Raw genomic sequence first — 23293 nt, forward strand, 5'->3', positions numbered from 1 at the left:
GCTGAAGTCCAAATCTGCATCTTGCCGCGCAGAACAAACACATCACGTAAGTTGCTCCATGCCAAGAATGCTTCTCACTCTGTTCATTCGTAATCAGGACGCACGAATCAACATCAGGAAGGTTTATATAGAACACCTTGAGAGGGCTCCATCTCGGCCTGTTCAAATTGACGCAAGTGCACAGTACAGGTAAATTTCTGAAAGATTTGCAGACTCCCATCGTAACAGGTTGGCGAAGTCGAGCATCACGGGTCAAAGATGATTACTTATAGCGGACAACGACACACTTTCAGTATGGGGCATGGGTTGGCCACGTTCTTCACATCAGCACCACAGCAGCACGAAAAAGAAAGAAAAGAACTGCTTCCCTGCATTTTCATTGCTTGTTTCTTCTGTTTATGTTGAATTGTGGATCTTGCTGAGCCTCACAGCCACCCCTGCCTTATCTCGTCTGCTCCCTACCACTTGCCTTCTTCCTTGTCTGCTTTCTTCTTCTTCGTTTCTCTTTATCGATCTTTCTTTTCTTTCTTTTTTTTTGTACTTTTTTTTTCTCCCTTGTCTTGTTTTCTTTTGTTCTTTGTTTCAAAGGTCTCTCATGTGGCAAAAAGGTTTTCTGTCATAGGAGCATCGCCAGGCAGTTTTTAAGTGTCGGGATGCTCTCGTTGGTTTTTATGGTACAGACCCAAGTTGCATATTCATAAGCGCGTCGTGTCTGAACCTTTTTGTTTTTCTTCTAACATGAAAGATGACCAGTGAGCAGCAGCCCGAAATCCGCAAGAAGTGCTCGTAGCGGGAAGCTCTGACATTGAGAACAGGGCAAGGAGGGGCGAAAAGGATGAAGAGAATTGCAGTCATTGGAGCTGGTGTTTCCGGACTTGTAGCGGCCTACACTCTGTGCAAAGCCGGATGTCATGAGGTTGTCCTCTACGAAAAGGAGAACTACTTTGGAGGTCACGCACGCACGGAGGATGCGAATGGGATTGCTGTGGACCTCGGCTTCATGGTTTTCAATCAAGTAAGAATCTCTCATTTGCATATGTGTGAGTGATGCGTTTGATGCACCAGGTGACTTATCCCAACATGGTTTCTCTGTTTGACGAACTGGGAGTGGACATGGAAACCTCCGACATGTCATTCTCTGTGAGCCTCGATGGGGGTAAAGGCTGCGAATGGGGAAGCACCGGACTGGCAGCAGTCTTTGCACAGAAATCCAACCTTGTCAACCCGTACTTCCTGAGAATGATTCGGGAAATTGTCAAGTTCCAGGACGACGTTCTCAAGTAAGTTTCTCGCTTTTATCAACTATCCCGAGCTTGCAGCCGTTACTAAGCAGTTTTCCAGCTATCTAAATAAGCTGGAACAGGGGGACGATGCTGTAGATCCCAATCAGACTCTTGGCTCCTTCCTTCAACTTCATGGCTACTCTGAAAAATTCCGAGACTGCTATCTGGTACAATATTTACCATCATTTCGGTCTTTGGCTTACTTGATGCCGTGGTTCAGATTCCCGTGTGTGCTTCAATTTGGTCTTGTTCTTCTGAGCAAGTCTTGGGCTTCTCTGCGGCCAGCATTCTCACCTTTTGCAGAAATCATCACCTCCTTCAGGTAGTTCAGGAGTGACGAAAGAATAAAAAGTGGTGTGATCCATTGTCTTGTCAGATATTTGGAAGGCCCCAGTGGTTAACTGTCAAGGACCGATCAATTAAGTACGTGGAAAAGGTACAAGTTTGCATTTTTTTTTTACCATCTTCTGATCTCATTAGTACAGTAGATTGTCGCAGAGCTAACGAAAATGGGCTGCGAATTGCGGTTGGGATGTGCTGTCTCCAGAATATCAAGCACTGAAGGAGGTAACAAAATATTTACTTTTCTAACTTTTCAGCCAGAATAAGATGCAGGTGTCAAATTGATATTGGAGAGCGGAGAAAAAGTCGTGTACGACACTTGTCTGGTTGCCGCTCATGCTCCGGATGCTCTCACTTTGCTAGGAGAAACTGCAACTTTTGACGAGCGACGACTTCTTGGCGCATTTCAATACAGCTACAGGTACTTCCAAAGAAAACAAAATTCTATTGGGCCAGCTTTTATGCTTCTTCTGTTGCAGCGACATCTACCTGCATAGAGATCGAGCTTTAATGCCTAAAAGCACCGCTGCATGGAGTGCGTGGAATTTTTTAGGGAGCGTGCAAGGGCGTGTCTGCGTCACGTACTGGTTGAATCTTCTTCAGGTATGGGATTAGTATTCTGAAACGGATAAGCACTTCCAACACTTTTCCTTGCAGAACCTCGGTGATACAGAAGGCAAACCGTATTTAGTTACTCTCAATCCTCCAAGGCCTCCCAAGAATTTGATTTCCAAGTGGCGAACAGGACATCCCGTGCCATCTCCCGGTGCAGCCACGGCACTTAAGGAACTGGACACAATACAAGGCGCAAGAAAAATCTGGTTTGCAGGCGCTTATCAAGGTGAGAGACTTTGGTGATCAACAGAGCGGAGTTACCTGACAAAATGTGATTGTAAGTGCAGGCTATGGTTTTCACGAGGACGGACTAAAGGTTTGCTGCGTGTTTACTTTTTCTTGCTATTCATATTTTGAATGACGCAGGCAGGCATGGCTGCGGCTAATTCATTATTAGGAGCGAAGTACCAGGCTTTATCGAACGTAAAGCAGTTGAATTTTACGTGGTGCCAAAGTCAAGCAAGAAGAGAAGTGACAAAGTTTCTTCAGAAGTACATTGTTTTCGGCAAGCTTCAGTTGAGCTTCTTTGTTCTTTATTTCATCGGAAAGGTATGCTAACTGGATGTATACAGATTTATTGAAGCCGGTGGAACAATTCTAGACTTCGTCGGGAAGGATTGCGACTTGACAAGCAAGTTGAGGATTCACCATCCAGATTTTTACTGGAAGGTAAGCATTGTTTCGTGGTTTCTTTTATTTTTCTTAACTAGATTGCGTTTTCTTAGATCGCAACGAGATCTGACTTAGGACTCGCAGAAGCTTACATGGATGGAGATTTTACATGCATAGATTCGCAAAATGGATTGCTCAACCTACTGCTCGTATAATTTTCTTTTATTTTCTTCTGTGTCAAATTTTTTCTCGTGCAGATAATAATCAAGAATAGAGACTGGATGCTGAAATCTCTCAAGGATGAAAAGAGGTAACCTTTGTAAATTTACTTATGGGCATGTTACTAGCTTTATTGTGTTTCTCAGAGGCTGGTGGACTCCTCCTATTTTAACAGCAGCGTTTGGTTCCGCTGTCGCTTACCTTAAGCACAAGCTTCGAAACAACTCTATTGTGAATGCTCGGAAAAACATTTCCGAGCACTACGACTTGGTATGTTTGATTAGCTCGCGTCTAAATTTCGTTGTAACAACGGTCTTGTTTAGAGCAATGAGATGTTCAGTCTCTTCTTAGACGAGACTATGACATACTCTTGCGCTATATTCAAGGTAATAAGTTTGTGTGTGTGTGTCCCACTGTAAGCTAACTGTGAATATTATCAGGGACCGGAGGAGCCGCTTAAGGATGCGCAGCTGAGGAAGATCCACCATCTGATCGATAAGGTGCACATGTACCCCGATTCCCGTTTTTGTTTCTAAAGTACTTTGAACAGGCCAGGATCGATAACAGCCACGAAGTTCTTGAGATTGGCTTTGGATGGGGAAGCATGGCTGTAGAAGTTGTGCGTAGAACGGGATGCAAGTACACGGGAATAAGCTTGTCTGAAGAACAGCTTGCTTTTGCTAAGCAACTTGTTACGCAAGAACGCTTGGAGGTATACTTGTGTTGGTTTATCTCATTTTTCTTATGATCATCTGTCACAGGACAAGATCACGCTGAAGCTATGCGACTATCGTTGCCTTGAAGGATGCAAGAAATACAACAGGATCATTTCATGGTGAGATACCACCTTATATAAACCACCTGATTTTTATTGTCTTAAACTCTTTCAGTGAAATGATGGAAGCAGTCGGGCCTGAATACTACGACGAGTTCTTCGCAAAGTGTGACTACTTGCTTGCTGAGGATGGTCTCGCTGTTATTCAGGTACTTCGAAAAGTTATATGATCATTGGAACAAAACTCAATGGTTGCTGTCCATGAAGGTGATCACCGTCCCCGAAGAAAGATACGACGAGCTCAGGAGGAGCTCAGAGTTCATCAAAGAGTACATTTTCCCCGGCGGTTCTTTACCGTGCTTGGCAGCACTGACTGCAGCGATGTTCCGTGCATCTTCACTATGGTAAGTAAGAAGTAAGATGCTGGCTGGACGCATTCTCATGAGCTTTGGATGCAGTGTGGAGCATCTGGAGAACATTGGCCTGCACTACTACCAGACTCTAATGTGCTGGCGAAGAAACTTCAACTCCAAAACAAGGCATGCTACTGTGTGTCCGATGTCTCAATCCCTTACTCTTCTCCTTTTGCCTTTGCAGTGAAATAGCCAAGCTCGGCTTTAGTGAGAGCTTCATGCGCAAATGGGACTACTACTTTATTTACTGCGCAGCAGGATTTCTGACGTGCACTCTAGGAAACTTACAGGTACGCAAACCCTTAGAAGTTGTTCTTTTCTTTTCTTTTTACTGACACGCAGCGCTACAAGATTGTTTTCTCCCGCTCTGGGAACGCGGCAGCGTTGGGAAACCCTTACAGGAGCTTCCCTACGGCATAGGTGACGAAAAAAAACAGAGAGACATCTTATAAAATATACCTTGTAATAAAAGCATATTCATAGGATATGCGAAGAAGGATATCCATTGGATTCCCATTTTGAAAGCCTAGGGCGTGAGCAAAATGGCGCGCGTCGATATTTCTCTCGGCTATGGCGCCCTCGACGGCCAGGTGCTAGGGTTTCTGGCCAGGGAGCTCATCGCCTTCGTCCTCTACATGCACCAGCAAATGCCGAGGTACAAGCAGTTTTCCTGTGTGATCTCATCATCATTTGATCGATCGCAGGACATTTGATCAGATGCAAATTGAGCTGCGAGGCATGGTGAGCTCACTCTTTCTTTGCAGAAGCCTTAGTACAGATGCAGGAAGGGAGTGTTCGTGACGAAACGACCCGCAAATCGCTCGGCAAGAACTTGCAAAGATTCGTCCGAAAGACGAAGAAGCTCCACAAGTTCTTGGATTGCGTCGAGAGGCTGATGGTGGCGGTAGAGAGCGCGATCGACAGCACTGCCCCAGGCGTTGTGGAGATTGTGCTTCTCATCGGATCCAACGTCGCGCGGCCACAGGTAGTTTACAGATTGAAGAGCTTTGGAGAACTGTCGGATTCTTCGTCGTCGGAGGAGAAAACAAAGATCGATCTCAAGCAGCTCACGACAAAGGTACTACTTTTCTTCTTGTTTATTCTAAGAAATGGTCTCATCGCAGATGATTCGAGAGCTTCTGTCGAGTGGTATCACGGAGAAAGTCGCAGGTAGAGCTTTCGCAATAACTTTTAAATCCATATTCTTGTTCTCATTCCTTTGGCAGGGCCGACGAAGCTATTTCTTCTTGTAAAAGCTTCCCCAGAGTTCATGCCAACACTGTCAGAGAACTTTCTTCCCAAAAGAGCATTTGCATGGAACTCCGCCAAGGTTCTTGCAAAAGTTTCCTCATGCCTTTGACAATTCTTTTTCCTTGTTTCTCGTGTAGGCATCTGAGATATCAATCGACTTCCTGCGAGGAGAAAGCCTAGAAGAAGCTAACAGCGAGAAAATCTGGTACTGGAACTACTTTCGTAAAGTTCTTGTCCAAGCTTGCTGTAACCACAGGTTCCAATGCCGCCATTTTGTGAAAGGACAACCATCGTCCAAGGAGTTGTGCTGATCAGGCTCGACATATCAGCAATGTTCTCGATAAAAAATGTACATCCTTTTCACCAATTTGCTAACTGGCTAGTGACATTCTTCTCTCTGTGATGATACTCGGTGGACAGTACTCGCTTAGAGCTCAGTGACGCAGGTTCTCCAAGCCAAGAGTCGTATAGAGATTTTACAATGGGGTTATCAAAGGGATCCTTCATCTCTACCTGCAATCCCAAACAGAGATTTGAGCAAAAGAATATAAAGCATGAAAAGGAAGTACCTCTTGCAAGTAAGCGCTCTCCAGATTTTGGATGAGCTCCTTGGCAGACTGTCCTTCCTTTGGTTTGATTTGTCCACCACCATTCAAGCACCCCGAAGGACATGCCATGATCTCTACGTACTGGTACTCGCATTTCTTTAGCCGGATCTTGCGTACGAGGTTCTGAATGTTTCGAAAGCCATATGCAAGAGCAAATTTCAATCGAACCTCTCCATCCACCTGGGAGCCTGAACGTTAGATCGAAGCGATTGAGGAATAAAGAAACGGCACAAACCTCCAGCTTGACTTCCCGAAAGTCGGCATTTCTGACAACTTGAAACTCCACGCGATCAGGCTCTGCTCCAAAGAGGTGCTTCGCGGCGTATTTAAACACACACTCGGCGTATCCTCCAGAGCCGCCGGGAACACCGTACAAATGGCCTTGTTCGTCTACATTTGTAAGACTGCACTACGAGACATGAGAGCTTTGTCGAGAAGAAGAAAAAAACGTAGTGAAATGGAACTTACAGTTTGTCCAGTGGCTGCTCCTCAAGTGACATGAAGTCAATATCTCTAGACTGTGAAGAGAAACAATTCAGTATGTTCATAAAAAGGACCTCTTATCAAAGACTCACTTGAAGAAGATCCAAAATTTCTCCCGAGGTTAGCACTGAATCAACTTCCGCAAGGCCAGAGGCCCCGTTCTCTACAGCGAATATAAAGTCGTCCCGAGAAGCTTCCAGCTTCTTGTCATAACAAGGCATCACTGTAACATGATATACATCCTCCGGTCTAGAACAACGAAAAGAAAACCAAAAGTAAGATTACGAGATCTCCGGTCTCGAAAACCACGAACCTGAGGCCCAAAGCATAACACGCATGCCGCTTTAACACAGCACCCATAGCCTGCTGTGGACTCTTTACTCTACTAATGTAAGGAAGAATTTCTGCATCAAGCGTTTTCTCTGCGTAGCAAATCCATCCTAGAAAACCGGGGTGCGATAAGCACACAAGTGTGACAAGCTTTGAACAGCCTACCTGGACACGCAGAAGTCACCACAGGAAGTTGTCTCTCTTTGTAGCGATTAACGAACTCCACACACGATTCGATGAGGGATAAATCTCTGCTGCAGCTGGTGTCAAAGACGGCTTTGACACCCAGAGATTTGAGAAAGCCTGTAAGTTTTCTGAAAACCTGTGACGCGTTACTAGGCTAGGAGAAATTCTCCGACTTGGACTTACTTGAAGTTGCGACAAGCCGTAGTAAGCTGCCAGTGAGGCTCTCGACTGTGGAGATAGCGAGACGATCACACTCTTGCCGCTGTCCGAGAGACGATTTAGAAACTCTTCGATGCTTTGATGCTCCAGCATCACGGTCTCGGCCGACGTGATACAGCCACTGCGCAAAGAAAAACACATATGAAAAAACGAAAGCAAGAGCTTTGGATCCACACCTGCAAGCTAAGCAATCGTGAAGCGTTACTTTGACTGGCTTCTCCACGGCTACATTTTTCGTTTGATCGAAGCTGGAAGGAACTCGCGAGTGAATTTTGACGCTTCCACCGTCATCCTGTGCCAAAGGAAAAAATCCGTGAAATTCTAGTGGAATTTCTTATAGCACCATAGCTCACCTCGATCTTCTTGCTGTTGAGCGATACGACGCAAGCCTGCGATGGTGCGATGAAGTCGTTGAGATCCGCGAGCTTCAAGGCGGTGGAGAAGCCCATTGTGACTGATAAACCCTAAAAACAGAGAGAAGAAATAAGGGTTCTAGGATAGGGAGAAGTTATTTGCCGGCAAAATGCTATCGGCTCCTACTACTGCTTGGAGGATCTGTGCTTGCCCTCTCCGACGATGCCGTGATCTTCGCCCGCGGCGGGAAAAATCGAGCTGGAGAATCTTGCGCGCTTCTAGGGATGGGAATGTGGGCAGTGTTCCATTTCCATCGGATTACATTGAGATGGTCAAACAGGTATCTCTTGGAAATCTTTTGTTCTAGGCCGGGAGAGAGATTTTCTCATGAGTTGTTTACTTGAAAGGCACAAGACGCTTGTCAGGCTGCTCTTGACGACTCCAAGAAACTTCTGGTATGGAATTCTTCTCTTTGCTCTTTTCTTTGATGTTCTTCCTAGGAAGTTGAAGTTCCACCGGCTGGACTCAACACCGTTTCAGGTGATTGATCTGAAACTCGCTAGTTTCTGTGACAAGTGTAAGAATCTTTTGTTCTCTTTTCGATTTCTTCTGCTCTATTCATGTGGGACTTTCTTACAGGAGACGAAGAGGGTGGTATTGAGATGAACATAAGCATGGAAATTGTCCAGAAATTCTGTGCTGGGATGTTCACCGGGGAGAAGGCTCCACGGACTCGAGTGGTGAGTTTCACGTAGCAAGGAAAAAAGAAGATGAAACACTGATTTGATGTGTAGTTTTTCCCGGAGCTGGCCGAGATGAACATAGCCAAGAGCGGCGTGTTTGATGGAAGCATGTTTAAGCTGGACTACTTGACGAAACCATCGCCGTGGGATGATATTGGACTCGGAAAGAAGGTGAAAATGTCCGAGCGCGCAAGACCAACAGATGCAACGTTTGTTGTGGCGTATCCATTCTTCAACCCCAATGGTCTGATGATTTTGTTTTTTTGTTTTTTTGTTTTTTTTTATTGCTTATACTTTTCTCTATTCTTCTCTATTCTTTGTTTTCTAGAAATGCTTGCGGTTGAAGAGCTCTACAGAGACTCTGCGAAGGAAAGTGGATGCCCGATAATAGTTATCAACGGAGATCTGGACAAAATCCGAAATGGATGTATCCTTAAAGACCTTTCAATGTTTTGGTTTGCCTTAGCGAGCTTTTTCTCAGATTATCCGCCGTTTTTCTATCCGAAACTAGGGGCTCTCGCCAAGACTTTCCTTCCAGACTTCGAGACTGTTTATTACATACACAACTTCAAGGGACGATTTGCAGGGACGCTATTCAGGTACGTGTCACTGCTTAAGATTTCTATGTTTTGTGTTGGTAGCTTGTGATTCTGACGAGTTTTTTGCAGAGCTTATCCCGGGCCTTGGCAAGTTCTCAGATCCGTAGAGGGAGAAATGGTTTGCATTCACTCGCAGGAAACCATGCCTTCTCTGAAAACAGTCGCGCTCGAGATACTGCCGTTCCAATATGGAGTATCCGAACGTGTGTGACAGATGTGTATATTGACGAGAGGGCGATTTGATAGCTTCCCTTTCGTGCTATGGAAGGCCTTTACAAGGAAATTATCAGCATTGGCCTCGAAGCCGTGCAAGATCTTCCCGCTGGGAACAAAAATGCTGACGATTCGCCCTGAGAATTCGGGAAAGCCCTCGTACTAAGCATCATGAGGTGAGGTTTTTCTTTAGAGTGTATCGGGGCTGTGTTCTTAGTGGCGTTGTCTTCCAGGCACGATGAATACAAGCAAGCGAGAACTACTCCGACCAACGGACGACGAAGTTTTTGAAAGCCTAACTTACAACTCGGTTCAACACTGTTAAACAATTCGAAGAAGAGGTCACGAAGAACAAAGAGAAATAATCGGTCTGCAAACATTTGATCCAAGTCACAGTCTCCAGTGATGGTGATGTTGATAATTTCAATCCGCTAGTGCGACACGTTTCATTTGCTCCAGGTAAGATGGCCTGAATTAAACGTTAAATTAATGATTAAGATAGTAATTTTAATGCTATGGCCGTGCTAATCCACTTCCATTGCCGACGATTGCAGTAGCATCGCCCAGATGCCCGTCTTGTCGCCAATGCCGCGTCCTCGTCCAAGCGCAAGAGGTGGAGCTTTGGAGGCCACCGCGGCCGCTCCCATCGCTATGACCTCCATGATGAGCTCCTACAACACAATTGCGATTCTCGAGGTGGCCAGAGATTCGCCCGGTGAATTCGAGGGACCTAGATTGCTGCTGCTGGATCAAACAGGTAAACAATCTCAGCTCATTTGGTTCTTGATTGAGTGAGCTTTACGACCCAATGTAGGAAATGTCCATGCCAATATTAAATACACATCTATGTGCATAATAAATTTTGAATTCAAATAACATAAACAAAGGTTTGATGTATATAACCAATAGTAGTGTCTTCTTCATTAATTCTTAATAAAAGGAAAATATGGCAATTCCAGCATTTTGTGACCTCTTGAACGGCCAGCTTGCAATTGGACAAGAAAGCCTGAGCCAGAAAAAGAAAAAATATGGATTGAACTATATACATGCGTTTCCAAGAAGAACATACACATACCCTTCGTGACAAGCCGAGTCCATTGTAGACTTTGCCGCAAAGTAGCAGTGCTTGACTACGGTTCTAGAGTCTTGACTTCGGCACGCTCTCAGAAACGAGCTCCAGTCCGAAGCACTAGGCTTGAACGGCATGGAATGGATGAGATCATGGGCATCATCGAGGAATCCCGCACGCCCCAGCAGATCCACAATGCAGCAATAGTGTTGCTTGATGTGGCTGGCTCCAAAATCCATGACGGTCGAAACGAAGCAGCTCCTCGCAGCAGCGAGCTTCCCCGTGCGGCTGCAAGCGATGAGGCAGCACGGGAAGCACGATTTGTCCGGCATTGTCACCAGGATCATGGAGCTGAACAGCTCAAGACTGGATTGAATTGAGTGAATGCGATCGTTGCTGTGGACCAAAGCCGCAAGCATTGCACTCCATGACACTGAGTCTTGCTCGGGCATCTGATCAAAGAGTTTACTTGCAAGAAGTATTTGCCCACTCTGGGCATATCCAGAGAGCAAGACGTTCCACGACACGGAGTTGCGAACTGGCATCTGATCAAAGACCACCTTTGCCTCCAGGATGTAGTTGTTTTTGAGAAAACAGGCCACCATGGCTGTCCAGGAAACCACGTCCCGCTGCGGCATTTTCTTCTCAAAGATCTCCCAGGCGAGCTCCAAGTTGCCGCCATAGCCCGAGAGCATCGCGTTCCAGGTGACTTGGTCGTGCTGGGGCATTTGCGCAAACATTCTCTCCATCACAGAAACATACCCGGATTGTGCATAAGCCGAAAGCATCGCGGACCAAGTCACCACGTCCCGCTGCTCCATGCGATCAAACACCGCCCGCGCTTCCTCCAGGCTTTCCTCCTCGAGGCACACATTCAGGATCGCATTCCACGACGCGAGGTTGTGCCGCGGCATCTGCTGAAAGAGCTCTCGGGCCTCTCGCAGCGCGCCGGTTTTCACGAAAATGGAAAGCATCGCGTTCCAGGAGATGATGTTTCGCTGGGTGGCGGCATCGAAGAGGGCCTTGGCATCGCTTGCCCGCCGTGGTTCGAGAGCAAAGGCTGCGAGCATCGCGTTCCAAGAGACGAGGTTGTGCTGAGGCATGGCATCAAACACCGCCCGCGCCGCGCGGATGTGGCCGCCATGCGCGTACGCGGTGATCATGCTTGTCCATGATACCACGTCGCGGCACTCCATGCTCTCAAACACCGCCTTGGCGGCCTCCAGGCGTCCATCGCGGGCGTGCATGGAGAGCATCACGTTCCAAGACATGAGCTTGTGCTCGGGCATTCGATCGAACGTTTTCTCCGCTTGGGCTGTAAGCCCGCACTGTGCGTATGCCGTAAGCATTGCGTTCCACGTAACAAAGTTCGTAGCTGGCATTGTTTGGAGCACAGTCTCGGCTTGCGCAGTTTGGCCGCTCTGAGCAAACGCTGTAAGAAGGCTATTCCAGGACACAAGCGTCAAGACTGGCATCGCGTGGAATATGGCCAGTGTTTCTTTGATGTCTGAGTTACTTGAGCTTGTGGCCAGGATCGTATTCCAGCTGAAAATGTCATGCTGTGGCATGTTGTAAAACAGCTCCTGCGCTTCGCGAAAATGCCCACTCTTGGCATAGACCCAGATCATCTGGTTACACGACACGAGATCCCGGCGCTCCATCGAGCAGAAGAAAGCCTTGGTTTGGTCCAGAGTTCGCAACCTGGCACATAGTCCGAGCATGATGTTCCACGACGCGACATCCTTGTGTGGGATCTCATCGAAAAGTTTCTGGGCTTCCTCGGCATAGCCCAAGGCGGCATAGGCGGATAGCACCGCGTTGGTGGAGATTGTGTCAGTGTGTGGCATTTGCTCGAAGACCTTCTTGGCAAGCTGGATGTGGCCGGCCCGGGCATGCTCGGCGATGGCAGCAGTGCACGCAGATAGATCATAGACGTGGAGTTTGTTGCCCTCGTTCTCCAAGCAACATGTAGGCTGGGCAGCCCTAACTAGAGTTCGCGCAATGGTAAACAAGGTGGGAGTCAGGATCAACGTGTCATGTGGGTAACTAGCATCGCTATAGTTCCAGCTCTTGCTTCACGTGCTCTTTTTTTTGTTCTTCATCGATTTTAATTATTTTTGACACCCGATTAACCAAGAGAAAGACGCAAATTCTCTCAATCAACTAGCTATTAAGATTAATCAATTGCCCTTTTTTCATTAGAGAAAAATAAAATGTGCTTGTATTTTGAATCGTGTAGCAATTCCTTTGAGAAAGGTTTGTTGGAAGTTTATTTGGTCAGTGTTGAAATACACTAGGGTGGGACTCAAGAATACAAGCACTTTTGAAGTATCTGAGATGCGTGGCACCGTATAAAGAAGTGACCTTTCTTTATCAATTCATGAAAGTCAACCAGCGAGACACTCTCCGCGTCTGCCGTGATGAATTTCTTGATTGGCGAACTACGTCCTCTAGGTTACGGTTGCAAAGAGGAAGAATGGTGCTTCTCATCTCCAAAGACCAGGTAACTCCAGAGCTTCTAGAGTCTGTAGCACGGGATGGATATAATGCCAAGATTGTCTCGGCAAACGACCACGAAGAGGAGCTCTCGGAAGTCCTCTGCTTCGCCCAGATCTCCACTCCTTTGGACGTGGACGCACTCCGAGTCGATTGTAGATCTGGCATCATGGACATCCTGCTGCCCGAGGAGCTCATCGAGGACACGGCTGTTTTGGAGCTCCTGGAGCACTACCAATACACCATTGCCCAGGAGACACGAGCCATCCTTCTCGGCGACCATGATCACGATCACGCGGAGCGCAACAAGATCTACTGCACGAGAGCGTTCGACGAGGAGAGGCTGGAGTTGAAGCTCCACTGCATGTACAACTCCAAGAGGACGAAGATCGAAGTCCCGGCCATCAACTACGCGGTGAGATACAAGAGCTTTGTCGTCGACGAGCGCAAGCAAATCCAAGAGACCGTTCTGTCGAGGGCCGGGATGCCGGAGCAAAAGCTGGGGATTGGCCTCTGCGTTGACACCTTTGGATCCAACCATGATCACCCAAGAAGCATCTTGATGCGCTTGTCAACCTTCTGCGTGGGGATCTCCATGGAGGACTTCCTGGACGAAACAAAACACGAGCACTTGTTTGGCTTCTTCCCGGACTCGGTCAAGATCATGATTCAGCCTTTACTTACCAGTATGAAGCCGAGCACCCGGATTCTTCCCTGTTTCATCACCCCCGACCAGAGCTTATCTTTGGTTCCGGACTACCAGATCGCGTCTGACGCGCAGCACGAGTATAGAGCAGGAGTGAGCGTGAAGATCCCAACAGCTGCGAAGCTGGAGCTTGGAATCACTAGGAAGGAGGCCGACAACTCTGCAGTAAGATTGACAACAGTTAGTCCAGTTAACGTGGGAGACCCTGGCGTTGCATGCATCCAGTGGAAGATGAATACCTGGGCGAACAAGAAGCCTTATCACTGCGACAAGCCTCACAAGGCCATGACCAAGTTTGGAGAGTGGCCAAAACTTCCATATCTCGGCACTGGTCCGCAAATCACCGGCGTGGAGAGAATCCAGTGGCAAGTTCAGGACCCGGACGTGATCCTGGACGATCTGCGTTTCGAGGTGACGATTGAGACGAGGATGGTGCTGCTCCGCAAGGAGAAGGTCGTGAGCTTCTGTGGACTTGGGGAAGTTGCTTTCAGCGGAGAGTCGACTCAGATCAGACTGGTGCACAAAGCTGAGATGAAACTCATGAAAGTCTGATTGATCAAATGATAAAAAGTAAAGTCTGTGAGACCGACGATCCAGTCCAAAAGTCGATACGTACCAGTTGTGTTTCAAAAGCTGAGAGCAGAGTAAAGATCTCCAGAGACTGTAAAAGCTGCCCATTGATTGACAGTGTAAGCTGGAGCTCCCATGAAGTTCTTCGAGTGGATCATCGACTTCATCGCGGACTGCAAAGCCACGGCAATCTCCACACCCTTGCATGCCTCGGCATAAAATTTTTCCACAAGCAGCTGTGTTTCAAAGTCGTCCACGTTCCAGAGAGAAGCCACCACCACCGAAACCCCAGCCTCGTGGAAACACCGGCACAGCCCTGTTATCCCTTGCATTTCGATCTGTCCCAGGGCAGTGCTGCATCCACTCAGCACCACTCCGAAGCTCGCCACCTCTCTGTGACGGCGAAGTTTCTCTTCGATTTCTTCCATTGACAAGCTCCCGTCCTCCAGATGCAGAGCACCACAAGGAAAGTTGTCGTTGATCGACGCGTGTCCCGCGATGTGGATCCAGCGACTGCTGGAAAACGAGTCCATCACTGCTGCACGAGTTGCTGCTGCAGCTTCGTCCATCTCACGGGCTCGCCTGCCTTGAAGACCCAATAAGAGATCCACCTGACATGATCCTCGTTGCATGAGCTTGTTGACCACGAGCACGGCCTCGTCTTCTGCCGATTCCAGCGAGTCGTCTGGATTTCCCACCACCATAGCCTGCTTGATGACCACCTGGTCGCTTTTGTTGCCTATGAATCTCTCGACCATTCTCAGGGATGGCGAGTACGAGATTGCATACTTCTCCACCAGGTAGAGTCCGTCCTCCGGGTCCAGCAATGCAGCAAACGGCACCATTGCCACCACCTGTGAGCTCGTAAAAACTCTGCAAGCTTTTCCTGGCAAGTTTCAGAAAGACGTACCGAAGTTGGGATGACAACCAGCCGCTTTGGTTGGATTCGTTTGAGCTCCTCCGACCAGGGTGAGATGAGCAGCTGATGAAGCTCCTCCAGGCACTTCCTAATATCCTCGTCCTCGGCAAGGTTTCTCCGCATGTCGTAAACTTTGGAGTAGAGCTGTCCAACAGCCTGAGCGTGCCACCGGGCTTCTTCTTCATTTGGATTCAAGAGATAGCTGTGCATCTTACTTCGGCTGGGAAGCTCTACGAACGGATACACCCAGTCCCAAAGGTAGACGAGAAACACAGTGTCGTCTCTCGCCGACTTGTAGACCGCTTCCAGTTCTTCCCAGATGGTGTCCACGTTATCGATATCACGAGGCCCCGGACGTCTGCGCTCCTGCTGGTACCAGCACAGCAGATGTTTTTCCCGCTGCAAAGGCCGAAAAGCCTTTCTTCTCCTGGCTTTCAGGAGATCTCCAACAGTGAACATCCATGCTAGATCCTGGTTTGCTGTAAGAATGCTGTCGATGATCGAGTCACAGTTGCGTTCTTGGAGTTTGTCGCCGTCTAGCTTGTTCCTGTGGGCATTTGCCTTCGCCAACTCCACCACAAAGCTCACAGCCTCCGTCATGTTGATCATTCGTACGCACTTGGAAGAGGTATTTTTGCTGCAGAGGTCCAAGAGTTGAGCAGTGCTGGATTCCCCTCCTTCAAGGTCGCCTCGGTGATAAATCTCGGCTGTCGCTCGGTTCCGGACGAGCTCCGCAGCTAGAGCGTTGTGATTGGCCTTCGGAACAAGCCCTTGCATGGAGACAAGCATTTGCAACTTCTCTTCTGCTTCCTGGGTTCCTTCGTGATTAGCTGAAAACTCCCTGGATAGCCGTGAAATCCCCAAGACAAGTCGAGCTGACTCCATGACATTTTCCATGACTTGCGGCCAGCAAACGGGATGATTCGTGTCCGGCTGTTGCGTTTCAAAGTATGAGAAGCTCTCGGGTAGCATGTCTGTCGAAAGTTGCTCCAGGATCTGGAAAGCTTCGAGGCTGGCCGCCTCGGCCTCGCCAAATCTCTTCTGAGCGAAGTTGATGCATGCATGCATCTCGTGGACTTGAGCAGCGACGTAACCCCCGGCATGGTTTCCCTGCAGCTTGTTGGCAAGTGCCTCGGCCTCGTGAAGGTTTCCGGCGTAGAACTCAACTTGAAAGAGCTTGCAGAGTGCGTGTAGCGCCACATCCACTCTCTGGAGCTTCACAGCAGCCCAGTGCTGGATTCCATAAACCATTTGAGCCTGTTTTCTGCAACGAAAAAACTAGAAGACAATTATCCAGCAAAGATTTCGAAAGATCCCAATACCTGCTATGAGAAGTCAGCTCCCGTTCTCCGAGATAAATATCTCCCAGCATCTCACTGGCCTGGCTAAGGAGATTGTAGCTTCTTGCAAGTTCCAAGCTCCTCCGAAACCAGCTCGCAGAATCGTCCGTGTTGCTGCTCTTGCTGGTACCCACGCCAACGTAAAAGCAGGCCCAGGCCTTGGCCTCGTCCAGAAGCTCGGGAGGCGTCCAAAAGTCCTTGACGAAATCGAGAACAAGGTGGTAGACTTGCGAAGGTGATTGGGATAGTAGAAGTTGCGAGACGAGCATCTGGGTGTAGTCCAGTGCCCAGTAAGCTCCAGGACAGTCTTTGTACGCTTCCGTCTTGAGGTGCAAGTTGATGAAACCTCTCAAAGCGTCACATGGATCCAGGCGTTGATCGTCCAGAAGTCTCCTTATGCTTCGCAGCTCGGCCGAAACGTCCTTCACGGGATCACCGAGGATCTCAAAGAACCACGGCTCGTTCCACTGCTCTAGTTTCTCGAGCTGCTTGCTTTGGTTCCATGACAACGTGCTGCTGGCATGGTTCAGCTTCACTTTCTCCAGTAGAAATTCGTGAGCGAGATGGAGCCAGTGCTCTTTCTGCATGTACCAGTGGATCGATCGTTAGAACAGGAAAAAAATGAAAGTGACAATGAAAAAAGAAACCTGGAGCCGGAAGGAGATTGGTGGACCACCATGGAGACCAAGTTCACCTATTTGTTGGATTTTGTATGTGGCATCGATGAATACTGCTTGAGTCTCTCGTGGAACCTTGAGCCAAATGGGACAGATACTATCGATATGTGGTGGACAAATGATCTCTGGCTTTCCCATGGTTCACCAAAGCCCTGAGAAAAATCGCGATGCCAGAAAAAATGCAAGCAAGAATGAAACGCACCCTGAAAGAGAACAACCGAAGACTTTAGTACCTGGCATTCTTAGATAAGAGATCGACGAAACCCCTCAATTCTACATCCCATACTGTGCGGGCGTTCTGATGGAGCTACAATCAATCAATCGAGCGAGAAGATAGCCGCTACCTCTCGGATCGAGACCTTCCCTCCTAGAAATATTTTCGTCTTCCTTGCCCTAAACATCGACGGCCAATATCGAGTGGATCGTTTAAAAAGTGACGCTTGCCACGTCAGTAACACAAGGAAAACTATAAATTATGTGGCGCGCCGCCATTGGTCCCCTTTATCATGTGTGACAAGACAAAACTATGGTGTGGAGAGCGCTCTTCCTCTTCTCGCTCGCGTTCTTGACATCGAGCTTCATATCATCCATCAACGAGCAATCGCCGCCGCGCCGCTACTTCGGCAGCGCCACCGATCAAGGCCTCCGCCGCTACCAAGAGGACAGGATCTTGGCCGTGTCCAATCACACCCAGTTTGGAGTCTTCGGCGTGTTTGACGGCCACGGCGGCGCGCAAGCCAGCGATCTCGCCGCCTCGCTCTTCTATCCCAGGTTCGTCCGCCACCTTTCCTCCCAGGGTGGCGATCTCCGCCGCCATGCACTCGAGAAATCCCTGCGATCCACACTGGGCGACGTCGAGGACGCGGTTCTCGGCAACCAGATCACGGCCGGATCCACCGCGTGTGTTGCCGTTGTCACGTCCGAGTTCGTGCTGGTGGCCAACGTCGGCGACTCTCGAGCTCTCGTCTGCGCTGCCGGATCGCCCGCGAGCGCTCCACGCTTGAAAGCCGTGCAGCTTAGCCGAGACCACCACCCCGAGGTGCCCGAGGAGCGAGCACGGATCGAAGCGGCGGGTGGCCGGGTTGTTTTCACGGGGGCGGTTTACCGAGTGGACGGAGCTCTGGCCATGTCTCGGGCCATCGGTGACGCGGAGTTTAAGTCGCATGGCGTGATCGCGACGCCGGAGTTCACGGAGTATAGCATCGCCGAGGCCGGGGCTGGATCCTACTTGCTGCTCACCTCGGACGGAGTGTTTGAGACCATGTCCAACGAGGAGGTGTGTAGGACGATGGGTAGCGGATCGACTTCCTTGGACGAAATGGCATCGAGGATAGTTCGAAGAGCCTTGGACAGGGGGAGCTCGGACAACGTTTCTGTGATTGTAGTTCCATTGTAAGTTTGGAAGAAGCACAGCTTAGTAGCTCATTCATTAGCAAGCAGGGATAGTCGATCCCGAAATTCTTGAGAACCTGTTACACAGATCTCTAAATTGGTGCGAGCACGGTTCATATAAAGAGCGTTACCTTTTCTCCAAACGCTGGTCATCTATGCCGATTGGTTCGATCTTATCCTCAGGCAAGAAAGGCAAAATCCTCACCACTTCGTCCACCTCCACATATCAAAGCAAAGATCCTCGGCTGAAAAGACGCGCATTCAGGACAGCGCTCATGATCGATCGCTCTCTCTCGATTCATTGTCAAAAGCCCTAAAATCTCGAATGTACCGCCACGTGGAACTCGCGTGCCCTACATGGGACGTGGCGGCTGACACGGCAAACTAACTTATGGCCACAGCTATGGGACTCCGACGTCCCAAGTGAGCGACGAACGCCCATGGAAAAGAAATGGGCGCTTGCAAAGAACTCACGGCGATCGTCACGTTGAAGGAGAGCTTCTCCCCTTTGTTCGAGGAGTGTAGCTCCTGGGGAGAGACGGGGATGGCGAGCCGCGAATCGCTAGGAGCCTCCACTCGGGATCTGTAGATCGAGCTCGCGTCGCCGACGTTTGTCAATGTTCGCTGGATCGTGGCGCTCTTGACGACGCTGATGTAGAATCCGATGGAGGGATAGTTGAGACTGGCGGGAGTGCTCTTGCCGTCGGGACAAGCGGTAGCGCTGTCCCCTGTGATTGCTTGGAGGAGTGGCCCGTGCTGCACAGGTAGAGGATGTAGTCCGAGGTAGCGGTCTCCTAGACCAGTCCCGGATCGATGGCTTTCATCGGCTGGATCACTCCGGCGTCAATGCTGAAGAAGCTTGCTGGCATTCCATCGCTCTCGGTGTTGTCGAGAAAATCTCGCTGAAAAGTTTCGAGAGATAGTATCAGTCCCCGCTTTTGCTCATCGTAACAATGATCTCCTGCCTGTTGTCATGATCGCAGACTTGATTGCTGCCGGACTCCAGCTTGGATGAACCGACTTGATGAAAGTAGCAGTACCGGTTGCGTGAGGACAGGCGAAGGACGTTCCAGATGCAATAGCATAGTTCACGCGCACAAACTTCCCACTTGGATCCATTGCTGGACGTGCACCGCTCCATGCCGCCAAAATGCTCGCCCCTGGAACACTCACGTCCGGCTGAGAAACATCCAAGGAAATCAGAATTGTGTCCTCCAGTGAAAACAAAATAGCAAAGCAGCTTGATCATGACGAGCATTACCTTTATAATGTCGGGACTGATAAAGCTGGGTCCTCTTGAAGAGGGACCTGCAGCAACTGGTGCGGGCTTTATAGGAAACACAGTTGAGTTCCTGAAAAAACAAGATATCAGTCAAGCAAACAACTTTGAAGTATTGACTCACGGTGTGATGTTTCGATCGATTGAGCTAGCACCAACAGTAAGTATCCAAGGAGCTACATTCGTCACTGTTCCGTTGAGCGGCCCAGAGTTTCCAGAAGCACTCGAGACTATAATGTCTTTCTCCAGTGCATGGAAGGCACCAATCGCGATAATGTCGATGTTATACAGCAGAGTCACGTCTCCAAGTGAGAGCGAGATCACGTACACACCGTCGTGAATTGTGTCGTCTAAAGCCGTTACAATGTTGATGTCGTAGCACTGGAACATCCAACACACTTTCTACGCAGAAATCCTGGCACTGCGAAAACCACCTCTTGCAATTCATGAAGCCAGTCCCCCCATACTCGCGTTGCCCACTGCCATACCAGCGGCAATAGAACCTGTGGCCGTTCCATGGCCACCGAAGTCTCTAGGATTACTGTATGCCACCGAAGCGTTTGGAGACAGGCCAGCTCTGTCGTATTTCGCACCTCACAAATTTCAGGAAAAAAAAAAGTGATGGAGTACAGACAAACTTCGTACCTGTTGCAGTGAACTACAACGGAAGCGTTTGTCTTTGGATCATTGACGCAAGAGCCCTTCCATGTCGCAGGAACTGGACTCATTCCATCATCACGGAAGCTTTCGGATTCAGGCCATATACCTTGTGCATTAGGTGTGATCCCTCGAAATACGAATCCTGAGTTCATACCTGAGTCAAGGAGTCCAATAGTTACGTCACTGGAGTCCTCACCCAGAATTTTGTGCTCGCGTTGCTGCTTTTGACTCTGCGTCGATCGGAAGGCCCAAGAAATCCCACGAGTGTGATGAACACTGAGAACTTCCGGCATTCCTACAGATCAGGAGAAAAACTGTTTAGATTAGACTCAAGTTTCCAGCACGTACTGGATAACTCGTCAGCTTGTTCTTTCGTAAGTCTGGCTGAGAATCCACTAAATACATACTTATAACTATAGATCATCGCTGCTGAGGCCACCTCCATGCTGGAGAGCAGAAAAATTAAAGAAAATAAACACGAAGGATCAAACTGGTACCTTCCAGTTCCTTGCGCGAGTAGATCATAGTGAGTTGTGGTCAGTGTTTCGGCCGATACGCCATTTTGACCTCCAAGGTAGAAAATATACGGCTGAAAGAGGAATAATAATCAAAGACCGATTAAAGTAGAGAAAATGAACAATAAAAACCTTTAAGGAGCTCGAAACATCCCCTTTCCAGTAATGCAAAAAGAACACAAAAAGAAAGAATTGCATTTTGTGGTGAGAAACACTGCAGAGATTTAAATTAAGCAAAAGCGGCGGCTATCACTATGAGTCACTGCAAATAACACAAGCTAAAGTGTACTACAGACAAATGATCTTATCATTATCTAAAGGAATTGTTATTCAAAAAAAAAGTACCTTAACACGCAGGCATGACAGGAGGAGGGACAAGTTGTTCCGAGGGCTCATCCCCATTCTCGACTATAAGCACGATGCCCAATCCCACCGAGAGGTGGAAATCAAGATGGCAATGAAAATACCAAGCACCTAAAAGCACCCACAGCTTTTTAAAGGTAATGAAAGAGCTCCACAGAACGGAAGTACCTGGATTAGTAGCTAAGAATCTCAAAGCAGTCCACCCTCCCGCTGGAACCTGTACCGTGTTGTGCTTAGGAGGATCCCAGAGATTAAACGTCGAAGCCAGTGACGAGTTGTAGTTCCCAAGCCCACGTCCGACCACAAAAAAGTCGAAACCATGGAGGTGCATGGGGTGAGACTCCGCTACCACAAGACTTGTCCCTTGAAGAATAACCTGCATCCTCGTTCCATACTCCACAACGTGCACCTTAGTTCCCCGGACAGCGTTGAGATTAGCAGGCGGAGGCCCAGTGTAGTCGAAAACAACAGGAGGATACTGTGGGAAGTCGGTGGTGTAGACTCCAGAACTGGCACCGGTGTAGAAAGCCTCGAGTATGGAGGTGTTCGGATGGACGTAGCTTATGTTGTTCATGGATGCTCCGGCCCGCCCCTCAAAAAACTGGCAGCTTTCCTCTGATGCGTCCGGAGGACAGTCGAGGACGTTCATCGACACCGTTATCACCATCTCTTTGTCGATTTCTGTAGGAACCGCCCCCTCGACGAGCCCCAGTACCTTGTCCTCAAACTCTGTCACAAAAGCTGTGTCGAAGTGGCCAGGAAGATCTGGTAAATCTGCCGGAACGTCGGACGAGTCACCAACTTCGAGTATTGCGGAACTTGTCGTGTTGTCAATAGGTATACTCGGAGCCGCACTGTATGCTCGGGCAGCCATAAGGTATGAACCGACGTCACTTCCAGTAGTGATCAGCACGTTCATGCTCTGGCCTGGTCCGATTACCACTGTGCTCGTGTTAAAAGGTTTAACATACGAGGCGTCGATCTCGATCACTTCAAGGGTATGATTTGCAATACCAAAGAACATCTCGATCTGCATTGCAGCGTTGACAAGGCGCAGGAGATGTGTGTTGCTTTCTGCTACCCTTACACGAGCGGTATCTGTGGACAACTATCAGTTCATATAGCAATGAGTGTGCCTGCATACCTGACTCTGAGCACCCACCATACAGGAGGCCGGGAAGCCCGTTTATCGTCAATGCATCTGATATGTTTGGTGGTACACCAGCTGCTGTAGCTTCGTCCACCATCGCAGAAACATCAGAGTTCCACCATTGTCCTGGAAAATCATGTAAGAAATACGCAAAGAAGTTAGACATACCAAGAATGATAGTGTGCTCCTCTGGGAGAGGATTAGAACTAGGCTGTATTATAAAAGCTCCGTAAACGGTAGCTCTGAGCCAGCCTGCGTGTGCATGCCACCATAAGGTACCCCGCTGACCAACAACCGTGAAGTTGTACGTAAAGGAATTTCCAGGCTGAATGGGACACTGTGTGACGTACGACGGACCATCGAACCAGCATGTCCGCTTTTGATACACACCATGCCTACCATTCCAGTCGTCTCTTAAAATCAAGCTCAGAAAAAAAAGGAAGAAAGAAACGCTTTCTAGCACTTACCAGTGAATGCTGATGCCAGAACTCGCTTTGTTTGTTACTTCAATAATCACTCTATCCTCTTCATCTACTTCAATTTGCGGGCCTGGAAACTCGCCGTTCACAGTAACAATCGTTCTGGTTCGACAGAGTCTAGTGATAGTCTTATTCTCTACCTGCAAGAGAAACTATTACTCGGAAAGCCTCCTAGATCAAGGCTTACAGTAAAATAGTAGTGTTTAGTTGAAGAATGAACAGTTTGAAAAGTAGTCGCTACAAGAAATAATATTGTTAGAATCGACATAACAGTCTAAATAAACATTCAAAACTTACCTTGCTATATATTCAAGTCTATCCACCCTCCGTTCTCATTTTGACCATTCACACCACCTCAGTGGGATTCAGGAGTTGCGTGAGTGACTACAATTACTCTTGCCACACTAAAACAATGGATAGAATCAAGACTTTC

At 48.5% G+C, this 23293-nt stretch overlaps 10 protein-coding genes across 16 annotated transcripts; 4 read left to right on the top strand and 6 right to left on the bottom strand.

Moving 5' to 3' along the window:
• The first annotated feature begins 681 nt into the window (after positions 1-681).
• LOC9655709 lies at positions 682-4783 on the top strand. Its single transcript, XM_002964073.2, has 24 exons — positions 682-1015; positions 1066-1280; positions 1342-1450; positions 1504-1605; positions 1660-1719; positions 1772-1850; positions 1899-2046; positions 2105-2228; positions 2283-2466; positions 2528-2556; positions 2607-2755; positions 2813-2909; positions 2966-3061; positions 3110-3162; positions 3218-3341; positions 3395-3457; positions 3512-3571; positions 3622-3783; positions 3833-3906; positions 3962-4055; positions 4114-4250; positions 4305-4385; positions 4444-4549; positions 4611-4783. The coding sequence occupies exons 1-24, from the start codon at positions 836-838 to the stop codon at positions 4677-4679; spliced, it is 2595 nt and encodes an 864-aa protein (XP_002964119.1). The 5' UTR covers positions 682-835; the 3' UTR covers positions 4680-4783.
• Position 4784: 1 nt separating this feature from the next.
• On the top strand, positions 4785-6053 carry LOC9655710. Of its 2 annotated transcripts, XM_024668916.1 has the most exons (8): positions 4785-4914; positions 4964-5000; positions 5044-5337; positions 5384-5429; positions 5486-5589; positions 5648-5715; positions 5767-5859; positions 5931-6053. In XM_024668916.1, the coding sequence occupies exons 1-7, from the start codon at positions 4802-4804 to the stop codon at positions 5819-5821; spliced, it is 717 nt and encodes a 238-aa protein (XP_024524684.1). In that variant the 5' UTR covers positions 4785-4801; the 3' UTR covers positions 5822-5859; positions 5931-6053. The 2 variants fall into 2 exon arrangements, with proteins under 2 accessions (XP_024524684.1, XP_024524683.1); XM_024668915.1 differs by having other exon boundaries at positions 5648-5859.
• On the bottom strand, positions 5834-7811 carry LOC9655711 (protein NAR1). Its single transcript, XM_024668913.1, has 10 exons — positions 7690-7811; positions 7513-7628; positions 7301-7457; positions 7097-7253; positions 6915-7041; positions 6694-6850; positions 6587-6636; positions 6354-6522; positions 6080-6298; positions 5834-6023 (listed from the first exon to the last, which is right to left on the bottom strand). Exons 1-10 carry the CDS (start codon positions 7783-7785, stop codon positions 5871-5873), a joined length of 1401 nt encoding a protein of 466 aa, XP_024524681.1. The 5' UTR covers positions 7786-7811; the 3' UTR covers positions 5834-5870.
• Positions 7812-7816: 5 nt separating this feature from the next.
• Positions 7817-9756, top strand: LOC9654667 (protein LOW PSII ACCUMULATION 3, chloroplastic). The gene is made up of 9 exons (XM_024668914.1): positions 7817-8030; positions 8098-8145; positions 8191-8230; positions 8330-8430; positions 8485-8677; positions 8762-8860; positions 8915-9032; positions 9102-9421; positions 9479-9756. Exons 1-8 carry the CDS (start codon positions 7860-7862, stop codon positions 9241-9243), a joined length of 912 nt encoding a protein of 303 aa, XP_024524682.1. The 5' UTR covers positions 7817-7859; the 3' UTR covers positions 9244-9421; positions 9479-9756.
• A 527-nt stretch (positions 9757-10283) lies between these two features.
• On the bottom strand, positions 10284-12161 carry LOC112344372 (pentatricopeptide repeat-containing protein At4g02750-like). Its single transcript, XM_024668996.1, has one exon. The coding sequence runs from the start codon at positions 12159-12161 to the stop codon at positions 10284-10286; it is 1878 nt and encodes a 625-aa protein (XP_024524764.1).
• Positions 12162-13959: 1798 nt separating this feature from the next.
• On the bottom strand, positions 13960-17403 carry LOC9655713. Of its 3 annotated transcripts, XM_024669317.1 has the most exons (7): positions 17367-17403; positions 17256-17320; positions 16993-17174; positions 16328-16926; positions 14997-16269; positions 14133-14940; positions 13973-14064 (listed from the first exon to the last, which is right to left on the bottom strand). In XM_024669317.1, exons 3-6 carry the CDS (start codon positions 17158-17160, stop codon positions 14143-14145), a joined length of 2838 nt encoding a protein of 945 aa, XP_024525085.1. In that variant the 5' UTR covers positions 17161-17174; positions 17256-17320; positions 17367-17403; the 3' UTR covers positions 13973-14064; positions 14133-14142. The 3 variants fall into 3 exon arrangements, with proteins under 3 accessions (XP_024525086.1, XP_024525085.1, XP_024525083.1); XM_024669318.1 differs by having other exon boundaries at positions 13960-14042; positions 17256-17398; XM_024669315.1 differs by having other exon boundaries at positions 17256-17398.
• A 145-nt stretch (positions 17404-17548) lies between these two features.
• Positions 17549-18499, top strand: LOC9654668 (probable protein phosphatase 2C 59). The gene has a single exon (XM_002964077.2). It carries the CDS (start codon positions 17549-17551, stop codon positions 18416-18418), a length of 870 nt encoding a protein of 289 aa, XP_002964123.2. The 3' UTR covers positions 18419-18499.
• A 180-nt stretch (positions 18500-18679) lies between these two features.
• LOC112344414 (subtilisin-like protease SBT5.3) lies at positions 18680-20935 on the bottom strand. 3 transcript variants are annotated; one of them, XM_024669101.1, is made up of 5 exons: positions 20851-20935; positions 20339-20799; positions 19818-20270; positions 19676-19766; positions 18680-19593 (listed from the first exon to the last, which is right to left on the bottom strand). In XM_024669101.1, the coding sequence occupies exons 3-5, from the start codon at positions 20081-20083 to the stop codon at positions 19357-19359; spliced, it is 594 nt and encodes a 197-aa protein (XP_024524869.1). In that variant the 5' UTR covers positions 20084-20270; positions 20339-20799; positions 20851-20935; the 3' UTR covers positions 18680-19356. The 3 variants fall into 3 exon arrangements, with proteins under 3 accessions (XP_024524869.1, XP_024524870.1, XP_024524871.1); XM_024669102.1 differs by having other exon boundaries at positions 20339-20459; positions 20508-20935; XM_024669103.1 differs by lacking the exon at positions 20851-20935 and having other exon boundaries at positions 20339-20648; positions 20702-20725.
• Positions 20138-20646, bottom strand: LOC112344373 (subtilisin-like protease SBT5.1). The gene is made up of 2 exons (XM_024668997.1): positions 20339-20646; positions 20138-20270 (listed from the first exon to the last, which is right to left on the bottom strand). The coding sequence occupies exons 1-2, from the start codon at positions 20644-20646 to the stop codon at positions 20138-20140; spliced, it is 441 nt and encodes a 146-aa protein (XP_024524765.1).
• Positions 20936-21178: 243 nt separating the features above from the next.
• Positions 21179-23262, bottom strand: LOC9655714 (laccase-4). 2 transcript variants are annotated; one of them, XM_024669097.1, is made up of 6 exons: positions 23048-23262; positions 22849-23000; positions 22550-22776; positions 22376-22507; positions 21400-22329; positions 21179-21342 (listed from the first exon to the last, which is right to left on the bottom strand). In XM_024669097.1, exons 1-6 carry the CDS (start codon positions 23126-23128, stop codon positions 21215-21217), a joined length of 1650 nt encoding a protein of 549 aa, XP_024524865.1. In that variant the 5' UTR covers positions 23129-23262; the 3' UTR covers positions 21179-21214. The 2 variants fall into 2 exon arrangements, with proteins under 2 accessions (XP_024524865.1, XP_002964509.2); XM_002964463.2 differs by having other exon boundaries at positions 22376-22776.
• Positions 23263-23293: the final 31 nt, after the last annotated feature.

The sequence above is a fragment of the Selaginella moellendorffii genome, unplaced genomic scaffold, assembly GCF_000143415.4.
Source record: "Selaginella moellendorffii unplaced genomic scaffold, v1.0 SELMOscaffold_4, whole genome shotgun sequence".
Classification (NCBI taxonomy): domain Eukaryota; kingdom Viridiplantae; phylum Streptophyta; class Lycopodiopsida; order Selaginellales; family Selaginellaceae; genus Selaginella; species Selaginella moellendorffii.